The sequence below is a fragment of the Hippichthys cyanospilos genome, chromosome 10 (assembly GCF_059441005.1).
Source record: "Hippichthys cyanospilos isolate Australia breed blue-spotted pipefish chromosome 10, RoL_Hcya_1.0, whole genome shotgun sequence".
Lineage (NCBI taxonomy): Eukaryota > Metazoa > Chordata > Actinopteri > Syngnathiformes > Syngnathidae > Hippichthys > Hippichthys cyanospilos.
In genome coordinates this window covers 6,130,901-6,153,725 of record NC_142378.1, presented here as the reverse complement: position 1 = coordinate 6,153,725, position 22,825 = coordinate 6,130,901, and the positions used below count along the sequence as shown (strand labels likewise).

At 48.5% G+C, this 22,825-nt stretch overlaps 2 protein-coding genes across 5 annotated transcripts; both read left to right on the top strand.

The window, feature by feature from the left end:
- Nucleotides 1-884: 884 nt before the first annotated feature.
- Nucleotides 885-5,816, top strand: naprt (nicotinate phosphoribosyltransferase). Of its 2 annotated transcripts, none has more exons than XM_088424862.1 (13): nucleotides 885-1,372; nucleotides 1,992-2,119; nucleotides 2,182-2,264; nucleotides 2,910-3,040; nucleotides 3,112-3,227; nucleotides 3,603-3,799; nucleotides 4,140-4,280; nucleotides 4,354-4,438; nucleotides 4,514-4,594; nucleotides 4,657-4,759; nucleotides 5,299-5,456; nucleotides 5,536-5,643; nucleotides 5,710-5,816. In XM_088424862.1, the coding sequence occupies exons 1-13, from the start codon at nucleotides 1,108-1,110 to the stop codon at nucleotides 5,794-5,796; spliced, it is 1,683 nt and encodes a 560-aa protein (XP_088280988.1). In that variant the 5' UTR covers nucleotides 885-1,107; the 3' UTR covers nucleotides 5,797-5,816. The 2 variants fall into 2 exon arrangements, with proteins under 2 accessions (XP_088280988.1, XP_088280989.1); XM_088424863.1 differs by having other exon boundaries at nucleotides 886-1,372; nucleotides 4,143-4,280.
- A 608-nt stretch (nucleotides 5,817-6,424) lies between these two features.
- Nucleotides 6,425-22,326, top strand: LOC148416767 (1-phosphatidylinositol 4,5-bisphosphate phosphodiesterase gamma-1-like). 3 transcript variants are annotated; one of them, XM_088424858.1, is made up of 32 exons: nucleotides 6,425-7,126; nucleotides 8,924-9,073; nucleotides 9,518-9,611; nucleotides 9,853-9,900; nucleotides 10,553-10,637; nucleotides 10,712-10,792; nucleotides 11,319-11,353; nucleotides 11,626-11,698; nucleotides 11,767-11,862; nucleotides 11,927-12,045; nucleotides 12,259-12,344; nucleotides 12,526-12,646; nucleotides 12,712-12,880; nucleotides 13,209-13,328; nucleotides 13,397-13,504; nucleotides 13,565-13,749; nucleotides 14,477-14,677; nucleotides 14,750-14,869; nucleotides 15,643-15,826; nucleotides 15,963-16,040; nucleotides 16,239-16,342; nucleotides 16,593-16,689; nucleotides 16,774-16,840; nucleotides 17,085-17,251; nucleotides 17,462-17,552; nucleotides 17,625-17,849; nucleotides 17,917-18,062; nucleotides 18,450-18,564; nucleotides 18,634-18,795; nucleotides 19,322-19,410; nucleotides 20,747-20,931; nucleotides 21,365-22,326. In XM_088424858.1, exons 1-32 carry the CDS (start codon nucleotides 6,910-6,912, stop codon nucleotides 21,423-21,425), a joined length of 3,879 nt encoding a protein of 1,292 aa, XP_088280984.1. In that variant the 5' UTR covers nucleotides 6,425-6,909; the 3' UTR covers nucleotides 21,426-22,326. The 3 variants fall into 3 exon arrangements, with proteins under 3 accessions (XP_088280984.1, XP_088280983.1, XP_088280985.1); XM_088424857.1 differs by having other exon boundaries at nucleotides 17,456-17,552; XM_088424859.1 differs by lacking the exons at nucleotides 19,322-19,410; nucleotides 20,747-20,931; nucleotides 21,365-22,326 and having other exon boundaries at nucleotides 17,456-17,552; nucleotides 18,450-18,560; nucleotides 18,634-18,789.
- Nucleotides 22,327-22,825: the final 499 nt, after the last annotated feature.

Sequence of the window (22,825 nt, the reverse complement as noted above, 5' to 3'; positions counted from 1 at the left end):
GTGTATAAAACAAGATATTTTGTAGACAATTGTGAGTTGAGAGATGCATGTTTCTGTTTTGTTTTCTTGATATATAGAAAGATTTTACTATATATAATTGACCTAGAATTTATATATCACGTAACAGCATGGGGTAGGACGTGACAAGTTCAACGTCTTCCTACTCCTTTTGAAGATGGAAACTACTGAACTGCTACTATACATTTAATGTTGAATTTATTTTAATTTTAAAATGTTATTGTATCGTTTTCCATCTGCGTTGTTTATGTTTGAAAGGGGGGAGAAAATGCCGTTTTATGCTAACTTTCTTGTAGGCTTCCTACAGCAAATGTTAATCTTATACCAATTTAACATTCTAGAAGGGTTCTTAAACATGCCACAACATATAATCGTTACAGTAGCACATTCCAGGCGATTTCTTCTTAGCTCTTCCCTCTTCCACACTCAGGGAAAAGTCGGGTGCCGGAGTTTAAACACCTTTCGCGTTTTCTTGTTTTTTCCTGCGGTACGCGCGCTGCCGTTCAGAGCACTCAAGATGTAAAAATTGCGCACTCTGCTGGCGGGCGGTGTAAATGACTAATTTAGCTTTTAATTACAGTAAAGTATTCCTCCTTGGCCTACCAACATACGCTTCTATACGATAGCCGCTGGTCTTTTGAAAATCTCCAACAAAATTCAAACGTCATCGAGTGTAAAGATTTGAAAACGCCTCGATTACCGAGACGCCGTATATCAATGTAAACGAACAATATCCTTTTCCAAAATCCATTATTTCTATTAGAACGTTTCATTTTTTTACTCGCGCAGAAGAGCAAAACGAATGCTGTCGGACGGACGCGCACAGCTCTACCCCCGAGCGCACCCCCGGCCGATGACGTCACCGGGTCTGCCCCGGGGGCCCTCCTCGTGTTTGTTTTGACTCGTGGAAATGCTAACCGTTTGCGGATACGCGTCGAGTAGTCATGACCTCCGTTGGGATCTAGCCTCCGAAGGCGCACTCGCCGTCCTCGGTTCCGCGCACGTTCGCGGCCACGAGCGAATCGGGTGGGCCGGGAGAGTCGGAGCGAACTGCAAGTCCCAGAGATCCTCGGCCACTTCGGCCCCAACATGGCAGCGCCTCGCGGCAGCACGTGCGAGGAGGCCGCGACTCGGCGCGCTTCGGGGCGCTCCATCCGGGAGCGCGCGCCGCCGCTGCTCACCGACCTCTACCACTTCACCATGGCCTACGCCTACTGGCGCGCCGGGCGCCACCTGGAGCATTCCGTCTTCGAGCTCTTCTTCCGGGAGAACCCCTTCTGCGGATGTTTCTCGCTCTTCGCCGGACTCGACGACTGTCTGCTCTTCCTCGCCGACTTCGGCTTCTCGGAGCGAGGTGGGCAGCCGCCTGTTGCGCGTCCTGGCTCGTATCGATCGGGTCGATAACTCTCGCGTGAGTTGCGCAACAGCTGAGCACGAGGCCACGTGACAGGGCACGGCGCGACCCTGATTCCGGGGATGAACGCCCTCCCGACTTTACTACTGTACTTGGGATTGTCCGACACGTGGTCGTAATTAAAAATGAAGTACAAGTACTAAAATAATCGATTACTCGAAGTACTACAAGTACCAAAGTGGCATATGCTTGCCGCTAACAAACTAACGCGTAACCGTATTGTCTTAACCCATTCAATCCCCAAAACGTGTATTTATGATTTTGTACGAGTCCAGATATACAGCCGCTTCGGTTCTTTTACTACCTAAAGTCATAAATTACTCTCGTACTGTACTTAGTAAAGTATTAACAATAACAAAAGTGTTTTTTTCCCCCCAAACTTTTCAAGCACTAAAATCAGCTGGAGAATTAAAGTGCTCGATGTTAAGGTGATACTCATTAATTCTTCAGTTATTGAAATTCCCAATTTGGCGACAATACTGGCCGCTAGAAAACGAACATGTTTGTAACGTATTAAATGGCACAAGCAGAGCCGATTTGTGATACCTTCCGGATGTAGATGTGGAATACCTGCGGTCCGTTTTACCGCCAGCGACGGACCCCGCCTTCTTCCAGTTCCTGCGAAGTCTGGACTGTTCGGGTGTGACGCTCCGCTCCGTCCCGGAGGGCACGGTGGTGTTTGCCCGGGTGAGACGCGGCCCCGCTCAAGCGAGCGCCCGGGCCCGACTGACGCCTTGTCGTATCTGCAGGAGCCACTGATGGAGGTGGCGGGCCCGCTGGCTGTGGTCCAGCTGCTGGAGACCAGTCTGCTTTGTCTGGTCAACTACGCCAGGTGGCATGAATTTCAAATATCCACGCACGAGGAGGGAAAATTAGATTTACCCAAATTTCACACTACGAGCCTCTACTTTTTTCGCACGGCTTTTCGTCCAGTGCGGCTTATCTGCAGTTGTTGTTTTGTTTATTTTTTCTACTAGCCACCAGGGGGCAATCTCCCAGTAAACAAAGGAATACAAATAAGAAGGCAGTATGGAGAAAGGGGAAGCGAATACTGTACATGGGCCACTTTGAAATTCTTTGACTAATTTATTAAACGTGCTATCAACAATCAATAGAGAATTGACATATTATTTCTATTTTCACGCTAATATGTGAAACCGCTACAGAACAGCTTTCTAATAAAGGTGATGAGAAAATATTCCAGAATTTTTGGGTGGCCAATGGCCGTGTATTCCTTACACTGAAAAGAACCCTGGTCTTGTCATTTTTAATGTATGCCGCGGACCACTGGAAAATGGATGGCGGGACACCCCTTGGATAGAATATTGTGTTTGAACGTCTATTTTACTCGCCGCCAGGGGGCACTCTCCCCTGGCAAACGCTATCACATTCTAATCATGTCATATTACATTATGCATCCTGAACCTAAACTTGAAATCAGACTATTGGTCTTATTGGAGTTCTTTTATTTTTGCAGTCTTGTTTGCAGTAACGCGGCGCGCTTCCGCCTGGCGTCCGGGCCCCGGAGGAAGCTTCTGGAGATGGGGCTCCGAAGGGCCCAGGGGCCAGACGGGGGCTTGACCGCTTCCAGATATTCGTACGTGGGAGGTGATTGCGGCGCGACGGAGCGCGCGCGCTTCCCCGCGCCACGGCTCACGGATCCCCGTTGCGCCTTTTAGGCTTCGACCTGACCAGTAACGTCCAGGCCGGCTTGCTCTTCGGCATCCCCGTCGCCGGGACCATGGCGCATTCTTACGTCACCTCCTTTACCTCCATGGACGAGGTGTCGCCGCAAGTCAGTGTGCGCGCTCATCTCCGCAAATACATATGCGTATTGTGACGCCTTTTCCCAAAAGCGGGCGGGCGTATGTCGCGGGGATTAGTTTGGCGTTATTGACAGAAGTACACAACCTCCTTAAGTTCTCCACTTTCATTTGTCAGCAGCCGAAATCAATGTGTTATCCAAGTGTACGAAAAGCAGCGGCCCTCGCAGTCTAACGGCCTGTTAATACGCCGTCTCGTTGAGCTGCACGTGAAGCATGCATTTTTGAATCGGTTAGCCGGTTTTATTTATCTTTTCAGATTGTTCCCAGGTGTTGTTATCAGCTGCGATGAAAGCTGACAGGACGTTATCTCATCCGCTAACGGACACCTCTTTCCCTCCGATTAGACCCTTGTTGATTTGAAGCGGGACCGGGACCCGGTGGACTTCATTTCGTTGAGCAAAGGTTGGCTGGCTCGCGTGTGTGAGCTTTTGAAGGCGGAGCCCGGCAAGATCCACCAGGGCGAGTTGGCGGCCTTCCTGTCCTACGCCATCGCTTACCCTCACAACTTCCTGCCCGTCATCGACAGCTACAGTGTCGTCGGGTGAGCTCCAAATATTTTCTCTCGTCATTATTCATCTATTACTTCGTCGAATATTCGAACGAAATGTCATTTTGCCCCCGATGTTTCCGGATGACGGCATGGTTAGAAATAATAGCGGCACCAACGTATTTTCAACACAACACCGATACGCTCAAAGTGTTAGAATACCGCACCAACACAACCGTAACATGCCTGGTTACCTTTACTTGTGGAGAGTGCCCCCTGGTGGCAAGTAAAATACCAGTTCAAACTCAAAATCAGTACTTGGATAGTCTCTTCTTTTGTCACCCTTTGTTTACGGGGAGATTGCTTGTCATTCTGGTGACGTGACGTCCTTCAGCAGCGGCCTGTTGAACTTCTGCGCGGTGGCCTTGGCGTTGTGCGAGCTGGGCTATCGGCCGCTAGGAGTTCGCCTGGACAGCGGGGACCTCTGCAAGCAGTCGCTGGATGTGCGTAGTGTCCTCAGACTCTGCAGCAAGCAGTGAGTGAGGCGCACAAAAAAAAACAAAAACAAATTTGTAGTTGTATTCCCAACTCGTCTTTGGTGTCGCCAGTTTCTCCACGCCCGCATTCGATTCCCTGATCATTGTTGGGACAAACAACATCTCGGAGCAAACTATGGTGGAACTCAACCACAAGGTGAAGGCCGCACATTTGAAAGTTTCTTTGGAGGTTTTCTGTAAGTTTTGAACGCGACCTCCGACTCGGCCTCAGGAGAACGAGATCGACGTGGTCGGCGTCGGTACGCATCTGGTCACCTGCACCAAACAACCGTCCCTGGGTTGCGTCTACAAGGTAAAAGCCGCCTCCGTCGATTGCGCGGAGCCATCGCGTTGCCGTTTACGTTCGCCCGATAGCTCGTGGAGGTCGGGGGCAAACCCAGGATGAAGATCAGCGAAGATCCCGAGAAGAGCACCGTCCCCGGAAGGAAGTCCGTCTACAGGCTCATAGACGACCACGGTAAGAAAAGTTCACGTTTTTAGCTATCTGAATGACTTCTTCGCACATTTGACTTTTCAAAATAGCTCATTTTTTAATTAACCTTTAGTCATTTATTTATATATGCAGTGTATTATCTAGCGATCTATCTTTCTGTCTGTCTGTCTAACTAGATAGATAGCTAGTGATCGAGAAGGCTAGCTAGCTAGCTACAGTTTCTATCTAGCGAGCTATGCTAGCTCGCTACCATGTATACATAGCCACACATTTATATCTATTTACATCCAATATAAATATGTGCACAACAGCTACAATAGGTAATCAATAACCGACTATGAAAAAAGGCATTATCGATGACTGTTTTGAGACCCGGTTTGTTTTCAAATTGTCCACGTCCTCTGAATTTGAGTCTCTAGCCGGTTGATTTTTTTTTTTAAGCATGTCCACGTCATCTGAATTTGAGTCTCTAGCCCGTTGATTTTTTTTTGGGGAGCAAAGTAGCGAGCCGATCATTGCTCGATAATGTTGCGGCGACGTCAAGGTGGGGCCCTTTTTTCCAGGCCATCCCTTTCTGGACCTTGCGTGCCTGGCCTCGGAGCCGCCGCCCGAGGCGGGACGCCCTCTGCGATGCCACCCTCTGGGTGCCGACCACACTCCTCTCTCCGTGGCTCCGGCTCAAGTCCTTTGCTTGCGTCAGGAAGTCTTTAGCGACGGACAGGTGCGTACGCGACGCCCCGCCGTGGCAACGCTTTGGCCTTTTTTAGTTGAGCGTGGAAGAAAAATGGCCGTCTCTTCAGGTGAGGCGGCCTTCGAGCAGCGCCGCGGAGAGCAAGGCCAACGCGGCCGCCTCCCTCGGGAGCCTCCACCCCCGACACAAGCGACTGCAGGAGCCCGACTCGTACACGGTCAGCCCCTACGCGCCAAAACGCCGTCGGGAGACCACCCGGCCTTCATCCCCATCTTTCCACCAGGTGGCGCTATCGGAGAAACTCTACGACTTGGTTACAGAGTTAAGAAGAGGCGGCGCAAAGAAGAACAACTTTATTTTGGGCAATTAAAGTCTATTATCTTTTCACAAGCGGCTTCTGGTTGTGGTTTTTGAGGGTTAAAACAATTCTTGCAAAGGGTGAATCCATGACAGTTTGGAAAAGCCACCTTCTATCAGCTTTTGAAGGTCTGGAGTTATTATGAAGGTTTTGTGCATCCGTCCAGTCATTAGTCGTCTCCATCCATCCGTTCTCTTATAGCCGTTTCTGAATTCAAATGCACCACCAAGACTTAGTCTTCGATCTCGTGGCGCCCTATCATTCAAAATATATGTACTGCGTATCAAAAATGCCTAAAATGTAACATTATAAAATTGCGAGTACAGCGGAACCTCCACTTCCGAATGTCTCTCGTTTCGAAAAATTTGGAATAATCTTGTCTCTGGTGATGAAAGGAAATTCAAGATACGAAATCGTTGGTGATAAACGAGACACCAGCACTCGCTCGAACAAAAGTGTAATTCATGAATACCGTAATGTAATCTTGCACGCGATGGTTTGACTTTGTCGAATCAACGACTGTTTCCTTCTGCTGAGTGACGTGGTGCACATCTCCCGCGAGGCCGCAGGGGTCGCTGCTTCCCACCGCAACGCCTGCGCGCTGCTCCACGCCCACGCCAACTTCTCCAAGTCTCCGCTCACCGCAGGGGTAAGCGCCGGAGCGGGGGAACTCCGATCAAGTTTTGATTTCACTTGAGGCCACTGCTGCTCGGGGACGCCAGTGGCAGATGTTGGCTGAGGAGCGTTTGACGGGGAGCCAACAACTCGGTTCCCCGATGCTCCTCATCCTCGGCGAAGCCTCACTCGGAGCCGGCGAGAAGTATTTTCCCAAGTAGACATCGCCTCACTCGCTTTATGTGTGTGTTCCTCCATTTTTTTAAACCACGGACTTCTTCCGATCTGCGAGCTCACCTCCACTTTCCGAAGCGGACTTTGCATGAAGCAGAGCGCTGGAGACCCGAAGCCAGTAGTGATGCAAATCCATAGCGAGTGGATGCCAGACGCATCTGGAAAAGATAAGAGAGGGATCCACTCCCCTCCGAGGGCCACGGGATCCGTCCTAGTATTTTTTCACCCCCGCGGAGTTTCAACGTGAAGTGGCCCGCCGAAGGATGCTGTGAGAGGATGTGTGCGGCCAGGCTCGACGAGGAGCCGCCGTCCTCCAGGATGAGCGAATGGACCGAGACCGTTCCGCGCATCCTCCGCGGGCTGGAGACGGGCGCCGTCCTCACCCTCTTCTCCCACAAGAAGTCTCAGCGGCCGGAAAAGAGGACCGTGCAGATCAAACAGGACACGCGGCAAATCGTGTGGCGTCGCACCGACGACAAAATCGAAGGAGACGGTGAGTGCAAAAGTTTGCCCCCCAACTTAAAGTAGGACAAAACAAAAGGATTTCTTTGGCTGTTGCTCGTGATCGGCATACACAAAAACGGACTGCGTTCTCAGAATTCCCATTTTCAGTTTTTTGACATTTAAAGTGAGAGTCAGATAAAAAAAAAAAAATCCGAACTTTGACTTAGTATTTGCAGTATTTTGATTTATTTATCGCTCGAATCAATTTTGGGTCTTTTTCTCCCACATCATCCTGGCACTATCTTAGCCACTGCTAGTGTGATGTTGCCATGTTGAACTTTGACCTGTTGTCACAATTTGGATTGTGGTTCTCTTTCAATGTTTTCCCTTTTGCGCCAAAAAGATCAAAGATTTGCCCAAACTGCTGCACTTGTGCTGTATTCTGCCAGTATTTTAACCACTCTCACAAGTGTGATGACTTTAACATGTTGTCACCATATGGCTGAATTTTCAGCTCCTTACTGTCTTTTTCCCTTTGGTGTGAATGACCCATATTGGCCTCCTCTCTTTTCCTCCAGCTGGCTTTTCTCAAGTTCCTAAGCCCTCACACCCACGTTAGCCCCCCCCCCCCCCCCCCCCCCCACCTCATTTCCAGATTCCTGACCTCCCGCTCCACTCGGGCGTCCACTTTCTTTCGCTTTCTTTTTTGACGTCAAGGTGAAGTCGGCGCTCTCGCCACACGCTTATCTGGCCGACCTCGGATACGTCTCCACGCCCGGCTTGTTTTTGTCAAGTGAGGCTCTCTGCCTTCAAGTGGGGTTCCACCCTCAACACACGCACACGCACACCAAAGGGCATTTTCTTTGACGTGAGCGCGTATTGAATTCCGAGACAGAGGAAGCGCTGCGCTATCAGGGAGGGTCCCACTTCCTGTCTTTCCTTGAACATAGAAAAATACAAAAGGCGCAAGAAGTCCAAATAGAGCTGAAATTGCGTCTTCACTTATCACTTATGTGAGCGATGCCTTAATATGCAGACAGAGAGCCTCATACAGCGCATAAATTGCCAGTCAAATAACTTCATCAGCATGTCAACTCTGCAATTTTTACCTCTGCATTTCAGTTATAAATGTATTTTTTACTTTTGAATTTTTTACCATGGCCGTATATGCTCCAGTTTTGAAGTAATTTATATATTTATTTATAGTTTCTGATTGTCTATGAATGAAGTTTGACTGACTGATTTGATTGTTTTGTCGACGTTCCCTTGCCGACCCAAGCTACTACTATAGCTTCTATTCTCTGCGCCTTAGAATCCGGTACGCCCTCTATATGAAAAATGTTTTCAAATAGGTCATTTGTTGAAGATACGTCTTATAGTCCGGCGCGCGTTATAGTGCGGAAAATCAGGTACTATAAAGTCCATTGGAGCGGTCCCAAAAAGGATGCGGTGTCCCATCCAACTTGAAAACAGAGAAATGAATGTTTGCGAAAAGTTTTTTGGCGTGTATTCCAAATGTAGCAATTGGCGGTAGAGGAATACAAACTATTTGCTGGCTGTATATTTGAGGGGGTGGGTTTGGTGCAAATTTGCTACAATCAGCCTGGAGGGGTTAAATGATGAGATGATTCATCCTTGAATATTGAGCTCAACCTCAAATGTTCACATCTGTTTTTTTTTTGTTTTTTTTGACGCCCACACGGTGCTTCGTATAATTTGGGGCTCCTACAGCGGTCAAATGTTTGACAGGAAAAGCAATTACGTGGCCCAACGTGACATAGCGTATGGTGGTTTTTGCGTCCGAGTTCATGCACCGCCGCCGCTGACGTTTTGCTGGCTCTTGTAGTGGACATGCGAGAGATCCGGGAGGTGCGCTTGGGAAAAGGCTCCCGTGATTTTGAGCGCTACCCGGAGGAAGCTCGTAAAGTGGACTCTGCCCTCTGCTTCGTCGTGCTTTATGGCCTGGAGTTTCGCCTCAGGACTCTGAGTCTCGCAGGTTAGTGTGTGTGTGTGTGTGTGCGTGTGTGCGTGTGTGAGAGAGAGAGCTAATCTCCTCTTCCCGTCACTATTTGTTTTACTCTCTTCCACAACACAGGCCAAGGTTAAAGAGGGAAGCTCCGCTATAAAATCCCATCTGTATCATGTTACGATTTATTTGTAAAGTATTCTCAGGGAAACTGACGGTGTGTGTTAGCAAAGCACTTGATTTCCTGTTGCAAACATTTGCCATGTGTTTTTGCTAAAACTCTTGTTGGTGCGCTCCCTTTTTTTTTATTTGTTTTGTCTAGCTTGTGTGCTTATTTTTTCGGAACAGGGAGGCTCACTTAACTCATTGGCTGCCGCCAGAAACATTTGAAGGGATTCGCATTTATGCTTGCTATACAGTTGCCGCTCAGCATGTTCATGCTGTCCCCGTGTCCTTCTTGCGTGATGCTTTCAGCCTCCAGTGAGGAGGAGGTCAAGATGTGGATGGCGGCTCTCAACTGGCTGATGATGGACACGCAGAGAGCGGCGGCGCCACTGCAAACTGACAGGTTCCTTTCTGTGGAAAAACACCATATTATATATAATATTGTGTGTTATGAATAAAAAATATATATTTGTGCTCATTTCATTTAATCTGATTTGAAATTGTGAACATACTCACGACCATCCGTTAAAACCAGTTGAATACGCGTTTAAAAATGTCGTAATTTTGAAATTCATCAAATAGACCCGCGCCGTTGACGTATTTGTTTCCCTAATTTGTTTTCATCTCCACACGGGCGGCGATAGATGGCTGAGAAAACAATTTGAAGTCATGGACAGGAACCGCGAAGGAAGGTAAGCACGTCGTTCCGCCGCGTCAGCCGTGACGACAAAACTCCATCCGGATGTTGTCTGGATGATGCGCTTTGTTTTGCCTTGACTTTCCTGACGCCGTAGGGGTGGACAAACAGCCTGTCGCAACTTGATAAGGTGAAGGAAGTGATGCTATAGGCCGGGGAAGGTCAACTTCCTTTCCGTTGCCAAAATAGCAACAATACAGGAGGAACGCCAGAGCGCGTCGCGCGGTAGCGGCGTTCAGACTCCAATGGCGCCGCATCATCAGATAGCTTCCCGCGGCTACGTTCATGTTGACGTTTGAGAGAGAAGCTTTGAAAACGTGCAGGATAGCGGCCCTCCGGGACCGGGGTTTGACACCTGCGGCGGCGCAGGAGGGGCGCCGGTAATCCGGCGGCAATTCCATGCATCGACACGCCTGAGCCGATTCAAACGATCGGGACGGTTTTCGAGCTCCCGCGGAGCTTGCCGATGATCGCCAATCATTTGGACGTTTAAGACAGAAGCCTGGAAAGCGTGCGGGACGGCCAGCGGCCCTCGGGGACCGGACTCGGTCAAACTGAGTCCCCGTCCCGTGTCTCGGCGGCTTCGGGGTAGGAAAGGTCATGGTTTGCTAGGTAATCCTTTGGCGTATCTGCCGGCTGTGTTGCAGCGTCGCGGTGAAGGATGTGAAAGCTTTGCTGCCTCAGATCAACTACAAAATCCCCAACATGCGCTTCCTCAAAGACAAGCTGCAGGCCAGTTTCTAGCATCTGAAGCTTGTTTAACCTTCACCCCAACCTCACGTCCTAACTCCTCATGTCGTGTCCAGGAGGTGGACGCCCGCGCTGAATTGTCCTACCCCAACTTCGCCCAACTCTACAGAACATTGATGTTTGACACGCAAAGGAGTGTAAGTGTCACCGTTGAAAAGTACGCTGCCGGTCGATGGATTCAATCGGTTGCGCTGTACGTCAAAAACAAACATTGGACAGCAAACGCCGAATCGGGGCTAGGTGTTAGAAAACGAAAATTATATATATATATATATATATATATATATATATATATATATATATATATATATATATATATATATATATATATATATATATAGGGGAGTCGATCCCCTGTTACCATAATCACTCAAGAAAACACTCAAGAATTCAATTTTGATATGAGTTTATCTCATTAGTCCATTAAATAACCGATTTGATCCAATGCAATCAGTAAAACTGTAATGTCATCAAATATAAAGCCATCCATAAAAATGTAACATCATCAGTAAAGTAAATGTCAACCCTAAATGTAATTGTAAGGAACAAGTCCAAGTAGTTTGTTTTCTACAATTCTGCACTCACGTTATTCTTTTTTTTTGTGCTTTTTGTTTTTTTAACCACCGGCTTCCGTGGCTCGGTCCCGTCCACACGGGTTCCCAGATTATCGAACAGCTGGAACTGTCTTTCCCTTTGCGGTGAGTCCCGCCCTCCAACTGCACTTCTTTTTCAATCTTCAGTCACTTCTCTTTTTTGACACGGTTGTTCATCGTGCAATAGAAATTGCAAAAAACTCGCAATTGTACAGTTGACGTGAAAAAAATCAAAAAGAAATCTGAAGTTGGAACGTAGCCAGTCGGAGTCCGTCCATCAGTGCGATGCGCCTGCTTTCTCCGGTGATTTATGAGAGAATAGCTCCGGGTAGCAGATGTGCGAAGGTCTCATCCAATCTTTTGCCGCGTGGGGTCAGGAATGTTGACAGACCAGAACTGTGCCAGATTTCCCTTTATGACTTCCAGAAATTCTTACAAACGGATCAAAAGGTAGGACTTGGCAGAGCGCCCCCCTCCCCCCCCGCGTATCCTTTTTGGCCATTCCTGCTTTCATCTAGGTTTCGTGGGCATCAGACTTGAGTCGGGTCAGAGAGTTCCTGGCGGCGTACTCGGGTAGCGGACCCCAGACCGAGCCGGTCCTGCAACTGGATGAGGTGACGACGCGCGGCCGAAGCCGAATTCCAAGCGCGCCTTTCAAGCGCAATCTACTTTTCGCAGTTCCTGACCTTCTTGTTCTCCAAAGACAATTCGGTGTGCGATCCTCAGCTCTCCCCCCTCGTCCCTGAAGACATGAAGCGCCCGCTGTCACAATATTGGATCTCTTCTTCGCACAACACGTACGTCTGTTTAGCTACCGTATTTTTTCAAGCTTAAGGCGCGCGCTATTGTTGGCTGCCGTCTCAATCAGCAGATCTGTTTTGGAACGGTCCCTGAAAAAGCGCCTTTCTTGAACTCGAGAGCGCCATCTAGCGGCGGCAGAATAATCCCGAGTGCTTCGTGAAGCTTCGTGTCCCCGTCGCTACCGTTTTGTTTTCTTCTCGTGCTGTCAGCTACCTGACGGGTGACCAGTTTTCCAGCGAATCCTCTCTTGAGGCCTACGCTCGCTGTCTGAGGATGGGCTGCCGCTGCATCGAGCGTGAGTCTGCCGAGACGTGAACTTTGAAGGCGTGAGGATATACTATAATCATAATATATACGTTACCCCTATCAACTATGAATTCAATACCAGCGATAACAATCGTATTCAATTCACAGTGTAAACATTGAATTGAAATCTTATCGCGGCACTCTTGTACTGACCGCGTGTTGCGACCTAGTGGACTGCTGGGACGGGCCCGATGACCTGCCCATCATCTACCATGGTCACACTTTAACCTCCAAGATCAAATTCCTGGATGTTCTTCACACCATTAAAGAGCATGCCTTCGTCACGTCCGAGTAAGTCCCGCGCGGCCGGGTCGCTCTTCGGGAGCTCGTTCGGCAAAAAGTTGCGCTCCCGCTAGGTATCCCGTCATCTTGTCGATCGAAGACCACTGCAGCGTGGTCCAACAAAGGAACATGGCCACGTACTTCAAAAAGGTGTTTGGGGACATGCTGCTGACGAAGCCGGTGGACAACAACGCCGAGGACCTCCCTTCGCCCTTCCAGCTGCGCGGGAAGATCATTATCAAGGTACTCGGACGAAGACAAACAGCTCGGCAATCCGCATTAGTTCATATCATAAGAAGCGCACTCTCGAGTACGTCCGAAAGCAGAATTGGCGTCGTTTGAAGAGAGAAAAATGCGGATTGGGAATAAGCGTGTCACGCCGATGGCAGCGACAAAAAGCGGTAAAATCGGACGCAAACGTGGTGATGAGGCCAACTCCAAAATAAAGCTTTTTTTCTTTTCCTTTTCCTCCAAATACACCGCTGTCAATTTCAAGCGGAAAATCCTCAGGTACATACCGAGTCGCGAGTGAAACAGGTCGAAAACGGGTGACGTATTCCTGTCTTCCAAGCACAAGAAACTGGCGGACGGCACCTTATACGAAGAGGTGACATCGGGCAGCTATTGGGAAAACGACCTCAGCAACTCGTTGAAGAACGGCATCCTCTACCTCCGAGACCCCGTCGACCACGTGAGCGAGCGGCCTCGTACGTGCGTCTCGGCTTTCCCCGCGACTAAATGCCCCTCGTGCGCACGCAGACCTGGACGCCGCATTATTTCGTGCTGACCAGCAATAAGATTTACTATTCGGAGGAGACGTCTCACTATCGGACGGCCGACCAAGACGAGCTCGACGAAGCCAAAGAGGTGAGGCCGAGGGGAGGCAAACGTCTCCATCTCCTCCTTTTCTCTCCTCGGTTATCGTAGGAGAGTAACGACGAGGAGCGGCGCGGCGGAGAGCGCTGGTTTCACGGCAAGCTGGGCGGAGGTCGCGACGGCCGCCAGCTGGCAGAAAAACTCCTGCGGGATTATTGCCAGGGCGCGGCCAAAGACGGCACCTTCCTGGTGCGCGAGAGTGAGACCTTTGTCGGGGACTACACCTTGTCATTCTGGTTAGTCCTTTTACTTTATCCTGGCTATGACCTGGGCTTAAAATGATTTCATACGTACCTCAAATTCGGGCTGTTTTTTACAGCGGACTTTGTGTCTTTGTCAAATTCACCCAAATTGACTTATAAGCCAGGTCAACTCTGAAAAAAAACTAAAGCTATTATGTTGCAAGAAGAAATGTGGCCCAAACCAACGCGTCCACCCCCTCATCCATTTGATTAAAAAAATTGTGCAATCAATGCCAAATGCGGGTGGCTCCCATCTTGCGTGAAAATAAAATATTACACTGATACATTAGCTTTTGAACTTCATGAAATAGAAAAGCCCCTATGCTCACCAGGGGCGAATCTCTGTTAGCAAAAGTAGCTAATGCACGTTGACGTCAGGAGGAGGAAGAGGACACCGTTTGGTGAAAATAAATAAATGAAATACCGACGACATTTGGCGACCTCGACCAAACACGACCATTGTTACCTTTGCCACCCTGGTAAACGTTGACACCCCCCCCCCCCGGATAGGGTGTTCCTCTTGCTGTTGAGAATCCCATCGGGGCGTCGCGATTCTCCAAGAGCGTCTCCCGTGACGCAAGTTCGTCACGGCCGGTAAATTGGTGGCGGAAAGTCGCCCAAACTTTATCGCTTGCCGGACCGACATCTAACGACGGGCCCCCAAAGTCTAACGCGATTTCGGTGAATTTGCAAAAACAGTAGCACGTGCCACTTCCACCAGGCGCTCGGGACGCGTCCAGCACTGCAGGATCCACTTGCGTCAGGAATCGGGCCGCACGCGTTTCTACCTGACGGACAACCCGGTTTTCGACAGCCTTCAGCAGCTCATCCGCCACTATCGGCACGCGCCTCTGCGCTGCGACCGCTTTGAAATGAGGCTGGGCGATCCACTGCCCCAAGCCGACGCCCACGAAAGGAGAGAGTACGCCAACCGCTCACTGCAACTTTTTGGCAAATCAAGATCCTAATCCTTTTCCGTTTGATCGCGGCGCAGGTGGTATCACTCCAGTCTGTCTCGCGTTAAGGCTGAGCACATGCTGATGCGAGTACCCAGGGACGGAGCCTTCTTGGTGCGAAAACGAAACCAGCACAACTCTTACGCCATCTCCTTCAGGTGCGGCGCGCAACTCTGAGAAGGGAGGGCGCGTGGACTCGGCCGCTTTGCAGAATTTGGACTTGGTTCTCAAACCCCTGTGCGTTCGGGGCTTTTTCACTAGCCCGGCCTTATTATCTCCCGACTTGGGCTGACAGGGCTCGTCAAATAGAAATAGAACTTTGCATTACGGCGGACTAAGACAATCATCAAAGTCATTGAAAGGCTTGCAAATGTCTGAAGTTGCCCGCGAGCGCCCCCCGGTGGTTTTAGGGTCTCAAGCCAATCATTTCTATTGCGCCCTGTTTGTGAGTTGCCCTTGTAAGGATTCATTCAAAAATCTTGGGAAATGCATGATAAAACATCAAGTTTTCAATATGGAAAAATTTGACAATATTTCCTATTTTTAATGGCAGTAAACAAGCCTGACATGGGCTAAATTTGACATGTGTGGGGTGTACATCTGGACGGCCGTTTTGCAAGCATTTAGGAAGACCGGCATATTGGGATTTTGACAAGTTTAGACGTTTTGACAATCTATGCAATATTTTAACCCCCTAAGTGTTTTTGTTAATCACTCATCAAAAAGATCTGAAAGCCCCAGATGGGTCGAAATTTCACTCATGGATTAAAAAATCAAAACTGTTGGTCAGGATTCACGCTTGGCTATCAGATTTCTGATGTCACAAAATCCAAATTCTACAAATTCTTTTTCACCGGCCTTGATCCCTCTGCCCCGTTTCGTGGCCGGATTTGATTCATTTGTATTTATTTTCAACTTGACTTGCGCGCAGGGCAGAGGGTAAGATCAAGCACTGTCGCATAAAGCGGGAAGGGCGTCACTTCATGCTGGGCAGCTCGGCCGAGTTTGAGAGCCTGCTGGATCTGGTGAGCTACTACGAGAAGCGCCCCCTGTACCGCAAGATGAAGCTGCGTTACCCCATCAACGAGGACGCCTTGGAGCGAATGGGCACCGCGGTCAGTCGGGTTCCCTTCCTTGCCCTCAAAGTTTCTCCTCTTTGCCCAAAAGTGGAAAGGAGTGGAAGCGGGACTGTTACAGTGAGGCAATTTGGAGGAAAACAAAACACTTTATATTTCTCTGCTGTCATTTCAGGAACTTGACTACGGAGCGTTATATGAAGCCCGTGCTCCTCATTTTTACGTGGAAGCTAACAAGATGCCCGCTGCTCGGGTGAGTCTGCTCCCAACGTGCGCAAAAATGCTCGTAAATGAGAAGAAGAGAGAATCTCAATAACTATAGTCGGATAGTCGGTCTATCCTTACTGTATGTGTCTGGAGACATTCGTTTTGGGAGTCAAATGTGAATGGCAAGAGAGCCTTGCTGTTATGTGTTTCCCGTGTGTGGGTGACCCGGTCGCGCGCCGTCCAGTGCACCGTCAAGGCGCTGTACGACTATCGGGCTCAGAGAGAAGACGAGCTGGGCTTCCCCAAGCAGGCGCTCATCTTGAACGTGGACAAGCAGGAGGGTGGCTGGTGAGTCTTTGAGTATTGCATGCCTTCATTTTAATTTTGTTTATGTGAGGAAAATAGGCCTTTGCTCACGCCATTCACTTCGAATAAGTTGGATCACAACCACTGAAAGTCCTGTTCTAATTTTTGTTTGGTTCAAGCAAACGGGAAGGAAGACAACTAGTTTTTTCTCTCGAGGAGAGCGGGCAGGATATGCCTGTTGCAAAAACAAATATGGGATAACCTATATGCAATTATTCAAACCTGTTTTCAGGTGGAGAGGTGACTATGGAGGGAAGGAGCAACTGTGGTTCCCAGCAAACTATGTGGAGGAAGTGCCCTGCTCTCCCACAAGGGAACAGCTTGAAGCCGTAAGTGCCCCACGCTGTATCGTTGTGGAAGCTCTTGCTCATCTTGCTTCTCACCACGCTAACTTATCGATTTTTTTTTTCCAGTCGGCAGAGAACAGTCCGTTGGGTGCATTTCTCAAGGGCTTCATTGACGTCCAAACCTGTACTGTTGGTGAGTCTGAAAAAAAATTAATAGAATAGAATAGGCCTTTACTGACCTTGCAATGTTTAAATTTGTGTTCTTCATCGGGAAAGTGGAGAGCGGGATTTAAGAATAACAGGAACGCAATCCCCAAATATCTACGTCGCACCTTTTTATTACATCGTACGATGAAATCGAAGCGACCGTTTACGAGAAGAATTCTTGTCCGAACGTCCTATGACAATTTGTCGTACTTGTTGGTTTCTTCCTCCAGAGGTGCACAAAGAGGGTAAAAATTGCCGAGCCTTCGTGTTCACCATCCGTTGGCAGCGCGCCGCCTCGCAGCCGCTCCAGATGCTGGACGTGGCGGCGGACAGTCTGGAGGATCTGAGCGGCTGGGTGGACAAGATCCGAGAGGCCACGCACAATGCCGACGCGCGGGTCAGTAGAACCTTGGTAGCAAAATCACAAGTAAAATCGCAAGCGCCCCCGTCAACGACCGGACTTTCTGGGCCAACCGACCATTTTCGGCAATGTGATCTAGCTGAAAACCAAAACCGAATTCCACGCGTTTTCACCAAAGAAGGCTCATGTCGCGAGGATTGCTTTGGATGACTAGGAGGAAAGTAAGGCGAGGCTTTTCAGATGCAGGAGGAGAAGCAGATGGAGCGACGGAAGAAGATCGCGCTGGAACTGTCGGAGCTGGTGGTTTACTGCCGCCCCGTCCCCTTCAACGAGGACAGTAAGCGTCGCGGCGCGGCGCCCTCCCTTTTCTTTCTTTCGGCTAAAGGGGCCCTATTTTCTTTGCCGCCAGAGATGGGGACGGAGCGAGCGTGCTGCCGGGATATGTCGTCCTTCCCGGAGACCAAGGCGGAGAGGTTGGCCGCCAGGGGCCGAGGGAAGCGCTTCCTGCAGTACAACCGCCGGCAGCTTTCTCGAGTTTACCCGCGCGGGCAGCGTCTGGACTCGTCCAACTACGACCCGCTCCCCATGTGGCTGTGCGGCTCCCAGCTGGTGGCGCTCAATTTCCAGACTCCCGGTCGGACGCCGCCGCCGACGTTTCTACCTTTGCCGCTAGAAGGGCCAGCCTAACTTTCTATGTGCAGATAAAGCCATGCAAGTGAACCAGAGCTTGTTCATGCTCGGCGGCGGGAGCGGCTACGTTCCCCAGCCGGACGCCATGAGGGACCAGCTCTTCGACCCTTTCGACAAAGACGCTTCGCGGGCGGAGCCCGTCACCATCCACTTGCAGGTCAGACCTAAAAGTCATTCCAAAATAATCATACTTTAGTTGAAGAAGACTTGGGCTGTGTCCCCGGTGGGGGCCGTCGTATAAGCCTAGAAAAAAACTTGCGCATGCCATGTAGACATACGTGGAGGGTTAGGGTTAAGGTTAGGGTTAGGGTTGGGGTTAGGGTTGGGGAATATGACGGGGGCCATGATGTAACCAGGTCGACTAGCAGCCAATTCCCTCGCCCAAAGCAGGTGAGGTCACGCGCGCAGGTTGGTAGAAGGTAGCAGGTTGGTGTTGAACTTCAGTTTGTGTCTTCTACTTCTGTGTATGCGTGAGCGTTGGAGCGTTCTTCGGCTGATGACGTAATCATCACCTCGGTATATTTTTGTTCTTTTTAACCATCAGTTGCTGGGAGCTCGACATCTGCCCAAAACTGGTCGAAGCATCGTCTGCCCCTTTGTGGAACTGGAAATCTGCGGCGCTGATTACGACAACTGCAAGTTCAGGACAGACGTCGTAGGTCGGACTGCCTTTCTTGCGTCCGGCTTGGCGAATGAGGACCCGCGTCCCATTTTTGTTGTTGTTCCAGCTGATAACGGTCTGAACCCGGTGTGGGCGCCCAAGCCGTTTGTGTTTGACATCCACAACCCCGCCTTCTCCTTTCTGCGCTTCACGGTCCACGACGAGGACATGTTCAGCGAGCCCAACTTCTTAGCCCAGGCGACCTACCCCGTCGCTCTGCTGCGGACAGGTTCTCGCTTCACTCGCTCTCTCCTCTCGGCGTGATCAGAATTCCTTTTGGAATTCTTCCTCCATGCATGTCTCCAGATATGTGACGATGTTGATGTGGCGTACGTGAGGTTTTTCCAGGCTTATGCTATGACCTATACTATTGTGGACACGGTCTGAATCTTGTTTTTTTTTCTTCCCCCTCTATCTCCGGCCATTTTCTTTTCTCGTCGGAGACCTCGCGGTGCTTTTTGGCAAGTAGCGACAGGCCTTTCCGTACCGTCTCCCTCTGTTGGTCTTTGTCTTTGTATGTTTCTTGGACGTTTCAGCCTGTTAAATGAATTCCATCGCCTTGGACATGCGCAAGTGTAATAACAATTGAAAAACTTTGCGAATCTCCTCAAACCGGACACTCTACCGAATAATTTGTCATGACCGATAGCGATGAGAGTTCAACGGATCGATCGCGATCCGGGAAAAAAAAAAAAACACAACAACAAACTTGATTATTGGAGCTATTTTTGTCATTTGTTTTTCTTGTATCGCAGGTTACAGGAGCGTCATTCTCAAGAACAGCTACAGCGAAGAGCTGGAGCTGGCCTCGCTTCTTGTTCACATTGAGATGAACAATGCGAAGGTATATCAATTTCTTATTCCACCTTAAAACGTTTTTGCACACCTATGATTAAAATTCAATTTCAGTGATATAAGATTGTTGTCCTATGTGTCATTTGTTGATTTGGCTTTGATTCCATTGGAGTTTAGCCACACGTTTACTTTGTCCCTTTTTTTTTGTTGTGCACGTCTGTCTCATTAAGTTATTTTGTCCAGCTGCGCTCGTCAAGCTGTGTAACCCGATTGGCTCGTTCACTTGCCTCTATTTAACTTTCCCGCTTTGGATCTGTTCTGCTTGCTTGAAGCTTTGTTTGTTGTCAACACTTCTTCCTGCTGCGTGTTTTGCATTTATCGACTTAATTATTTTGCAACGGTGCTCGCTCAGTCATTTTTTTTGTATGGTTTTTTTCTTCGCACTATTTTGTTCTTAATATTAAATGATTTTTTTTTGTGTGCACCTGCCTCATTTCCCCACGTTTGGGTCTTCACCTTACCCACTGTAACGCTCCTTCGCAAAAAAAAAAAAAGGAAAAAAATAGCATGTGTAGTCATGCTAGCAAACGAGGTGCAAGTCATAACTGCTCAAATGTATTTTTGTTTTTTTATTTTGCCAATTAAAAAAAGTCTAGGATGAAGCTAAAGCCTATCTATGCTATGCCCTGTTTACATAAATCTTTTCAGCAAAAAAGCGAGAAGTGAGCAGTATTTTTGGGATACACAGGCCGCACTGGGTTGTCACATCAAAAATTTATGCAGAAAACTTTTTTCAATGTTTGTGTTTATTTAAAAAAAATCCAAACTGCCTCCTTCCAGAAACATCATGCCTTCCACACAGACTGAACACGTTTAGAAAAAACACAAGAGCAGCACAATACCAATACGCTGTGGTTGTCAGAATACTGCACCAACACAACAGTAACATACTCAATTGCAATTACTAGTAGAGTGCCCCCTGGTGGCGAGTAAATTAGCAGTTTGAACTCAATGAGTAGTTCCAGTAAACTTTGCTGGAACAGAAAAATTGTATTAGTACAAGGGCTGACAGAAGTAGACAGCGCCCGATGAGTAACGGACCAGAGGGAAAAAAAAAAGTCACCGGAAGGCTTGAGCAAAAATAAACCGATGGACTGACGATTACAATTTCGTATAATGGACAGACGGTGTCGGAAAAGGGGCGGGGCTCTGACAAATGTCGGACCTGCAAAAAAAAGGGTTGGGATTGCCCACCTCTGCTGATTATATTTACCATTCTCACACCATACTAGCCCGTCTTTTCTTCTTTTTCCAATCGAGTATATAAAAAAGAAACGGCACCATTTTCACCTAATGCAATTTGTCATCTGCTTTTCCGGCCGCAGGAAGACGACTTTGAGAACCTTTACGCGTCCATCCGGCGGCTGCGAGAGCGAACCGCCCAGCTCGCCGGCAAAATATCCTCGTTGGAGCGTTTGGGCTCCTCGGACGGCGTCTACCGGCAGAGCGTGGAAGAGCTCCGACTGGCTCGGGATCAGCTGGGCCGGCTGCTGGACGCTCGCAATCGCAGGTCGAATTTGGACAGACTTTGCTTTTGGCGTATGAAGTGTAATTACGCACCCGTGGCACCAGGCGGCGCAGTGGCGCTCTCATTGCCAAAGTCTGTGCGGAAGTTTGAAACTATTCAGTTGCTTTCAACATGTGTTTCTGAATTAAATTCCCGATCAATGTGATTTAGGAAATAAACGGCACCATTTTGATAGCTTTTTCCTTCGGGTTAAAATCTTAATGCTACTGGTGCCCCTGTGTTTATGATCCCGACCAATTTACATTTATTATTTATTGATTTCATATTTTTTCTCCCTCCGTGTGTTGTGTATCATTTCAAAAAGAATTCAGCGTCTACTTCGAATATATCAATATCTCAATGTTCGTTTTCGGGCACGTGATTTTGTTCTGAGAGGAAGTTGTGACTAGCACGTGACATGCGCGTTCTCTTCCAGGCTGATGGAGAAAAGGAGGAGCGAAAGACTGAGGCAGCAGGTCGAAGCAAAGCGCACATAGCGCCTTTGTCCAGCAGAGGGCGGAAAAGGGCAACGCGCGTGGGAAATCAAGTGACGTCACGCACTTACGCCTGGTTCACCTGGAAACGGATGGACAGTTGTCAGACTGTTACACAACAAGTCATTTTCGAAAAAAAAATTTTTGTGGGGAACCCGCTTCAAAAACAGCCAAACTTGTGTTTGAAATTGAAGTCGGATTTTGACACATATTTTTTGATGTTTCTTAGGAAATTCAGGGCTCCGACTTTTTGATATTATTCATCTTTTATTTTGTAGTAACTAGGCCCGCATTTATGGCCTAAATCTTAGTGGTTTCCATGAAAATCCAACGGCAGGACTGCTTTTTTTTTTTTTTTGTTTTTTTTACGTTTTTGCTAGTTTCTTGATTGTTTGTTTTTGTTTTTTTTCATGGTCTATCGAGGCTTGATCCGATTTTGCCTGTCCGTCCCTTTTCCACCCTAATGTAAGAGCGATGAATTATCTTTGCATTTTAATCAGAGAAGCAGAAGCGCATTTCTGTAAAAGTCGCAAAGGAAACGGCAGCAAATCAAAGCGTTTCGATGGCGATCCCGCGAAGCGCTCGCCGTGCCACGTTTGGTTTTCTGCTGACGCGCTTCGGATGATTTCTCCAATGCGATTAGGCGACGGCGTTAATCCAATCGGCGGGGCGGACGGATGGTCGGCGCGCTTTGGCCTGCCAGCCCGCATTTCCGCAAGGCCTTTGACGCGGAAGATGTTCGTGCCGATAAGCGCCGGCGCGCAACACCGGGCGATGTGCATGTATATGAAACCTATTTACCTTGAACAGAAAACTAGGGTGCCGCAACTAAACAATGTAAATGGAATATAAATGTTAACTCGCTTGATCTCAGCATAGATTAAAGTCCAAGAATTTCAAGGCATCCATTGCATCCTTTTTTCTGTGTGTCCCACCCTCACGTGCAAAAGTTTGCGCGCCCCTGACTGAACATGACGTTTTGTGAATCCAAAAACACAATTTAGGCCTCAAGTTCCAATTGATTTGTTCGGAATTTGAAAAGAATCCACAGATTCGCGGTTGCAAACAGCACAAAAATGGCCTGCGAATATTTTTTCATTCACCACGAGGAGACAAAAAAATGTGGAGCTACTGTAGATGGTTGCCATGGTGATTAGCGAACCGGAGGTGCCGCATGGGGGGGGCGGAATGTTCAATCAAACGCGCGCGTGTGTTGTGTGGAGGAGGGCTGGATATCGCGGATAAGTTTGGATGAAAAATTAATTTGTGAAATATTCTAATTCTCACTTAACTTCCTCTAAAACGATATAGTTAAGAGAATTTTTGTCAATTTTGCGAATTTTTGTCAATAACTCAACTCCAGTCTACATGACATAAGCTTTTGTGAAAATGTATATTTATTA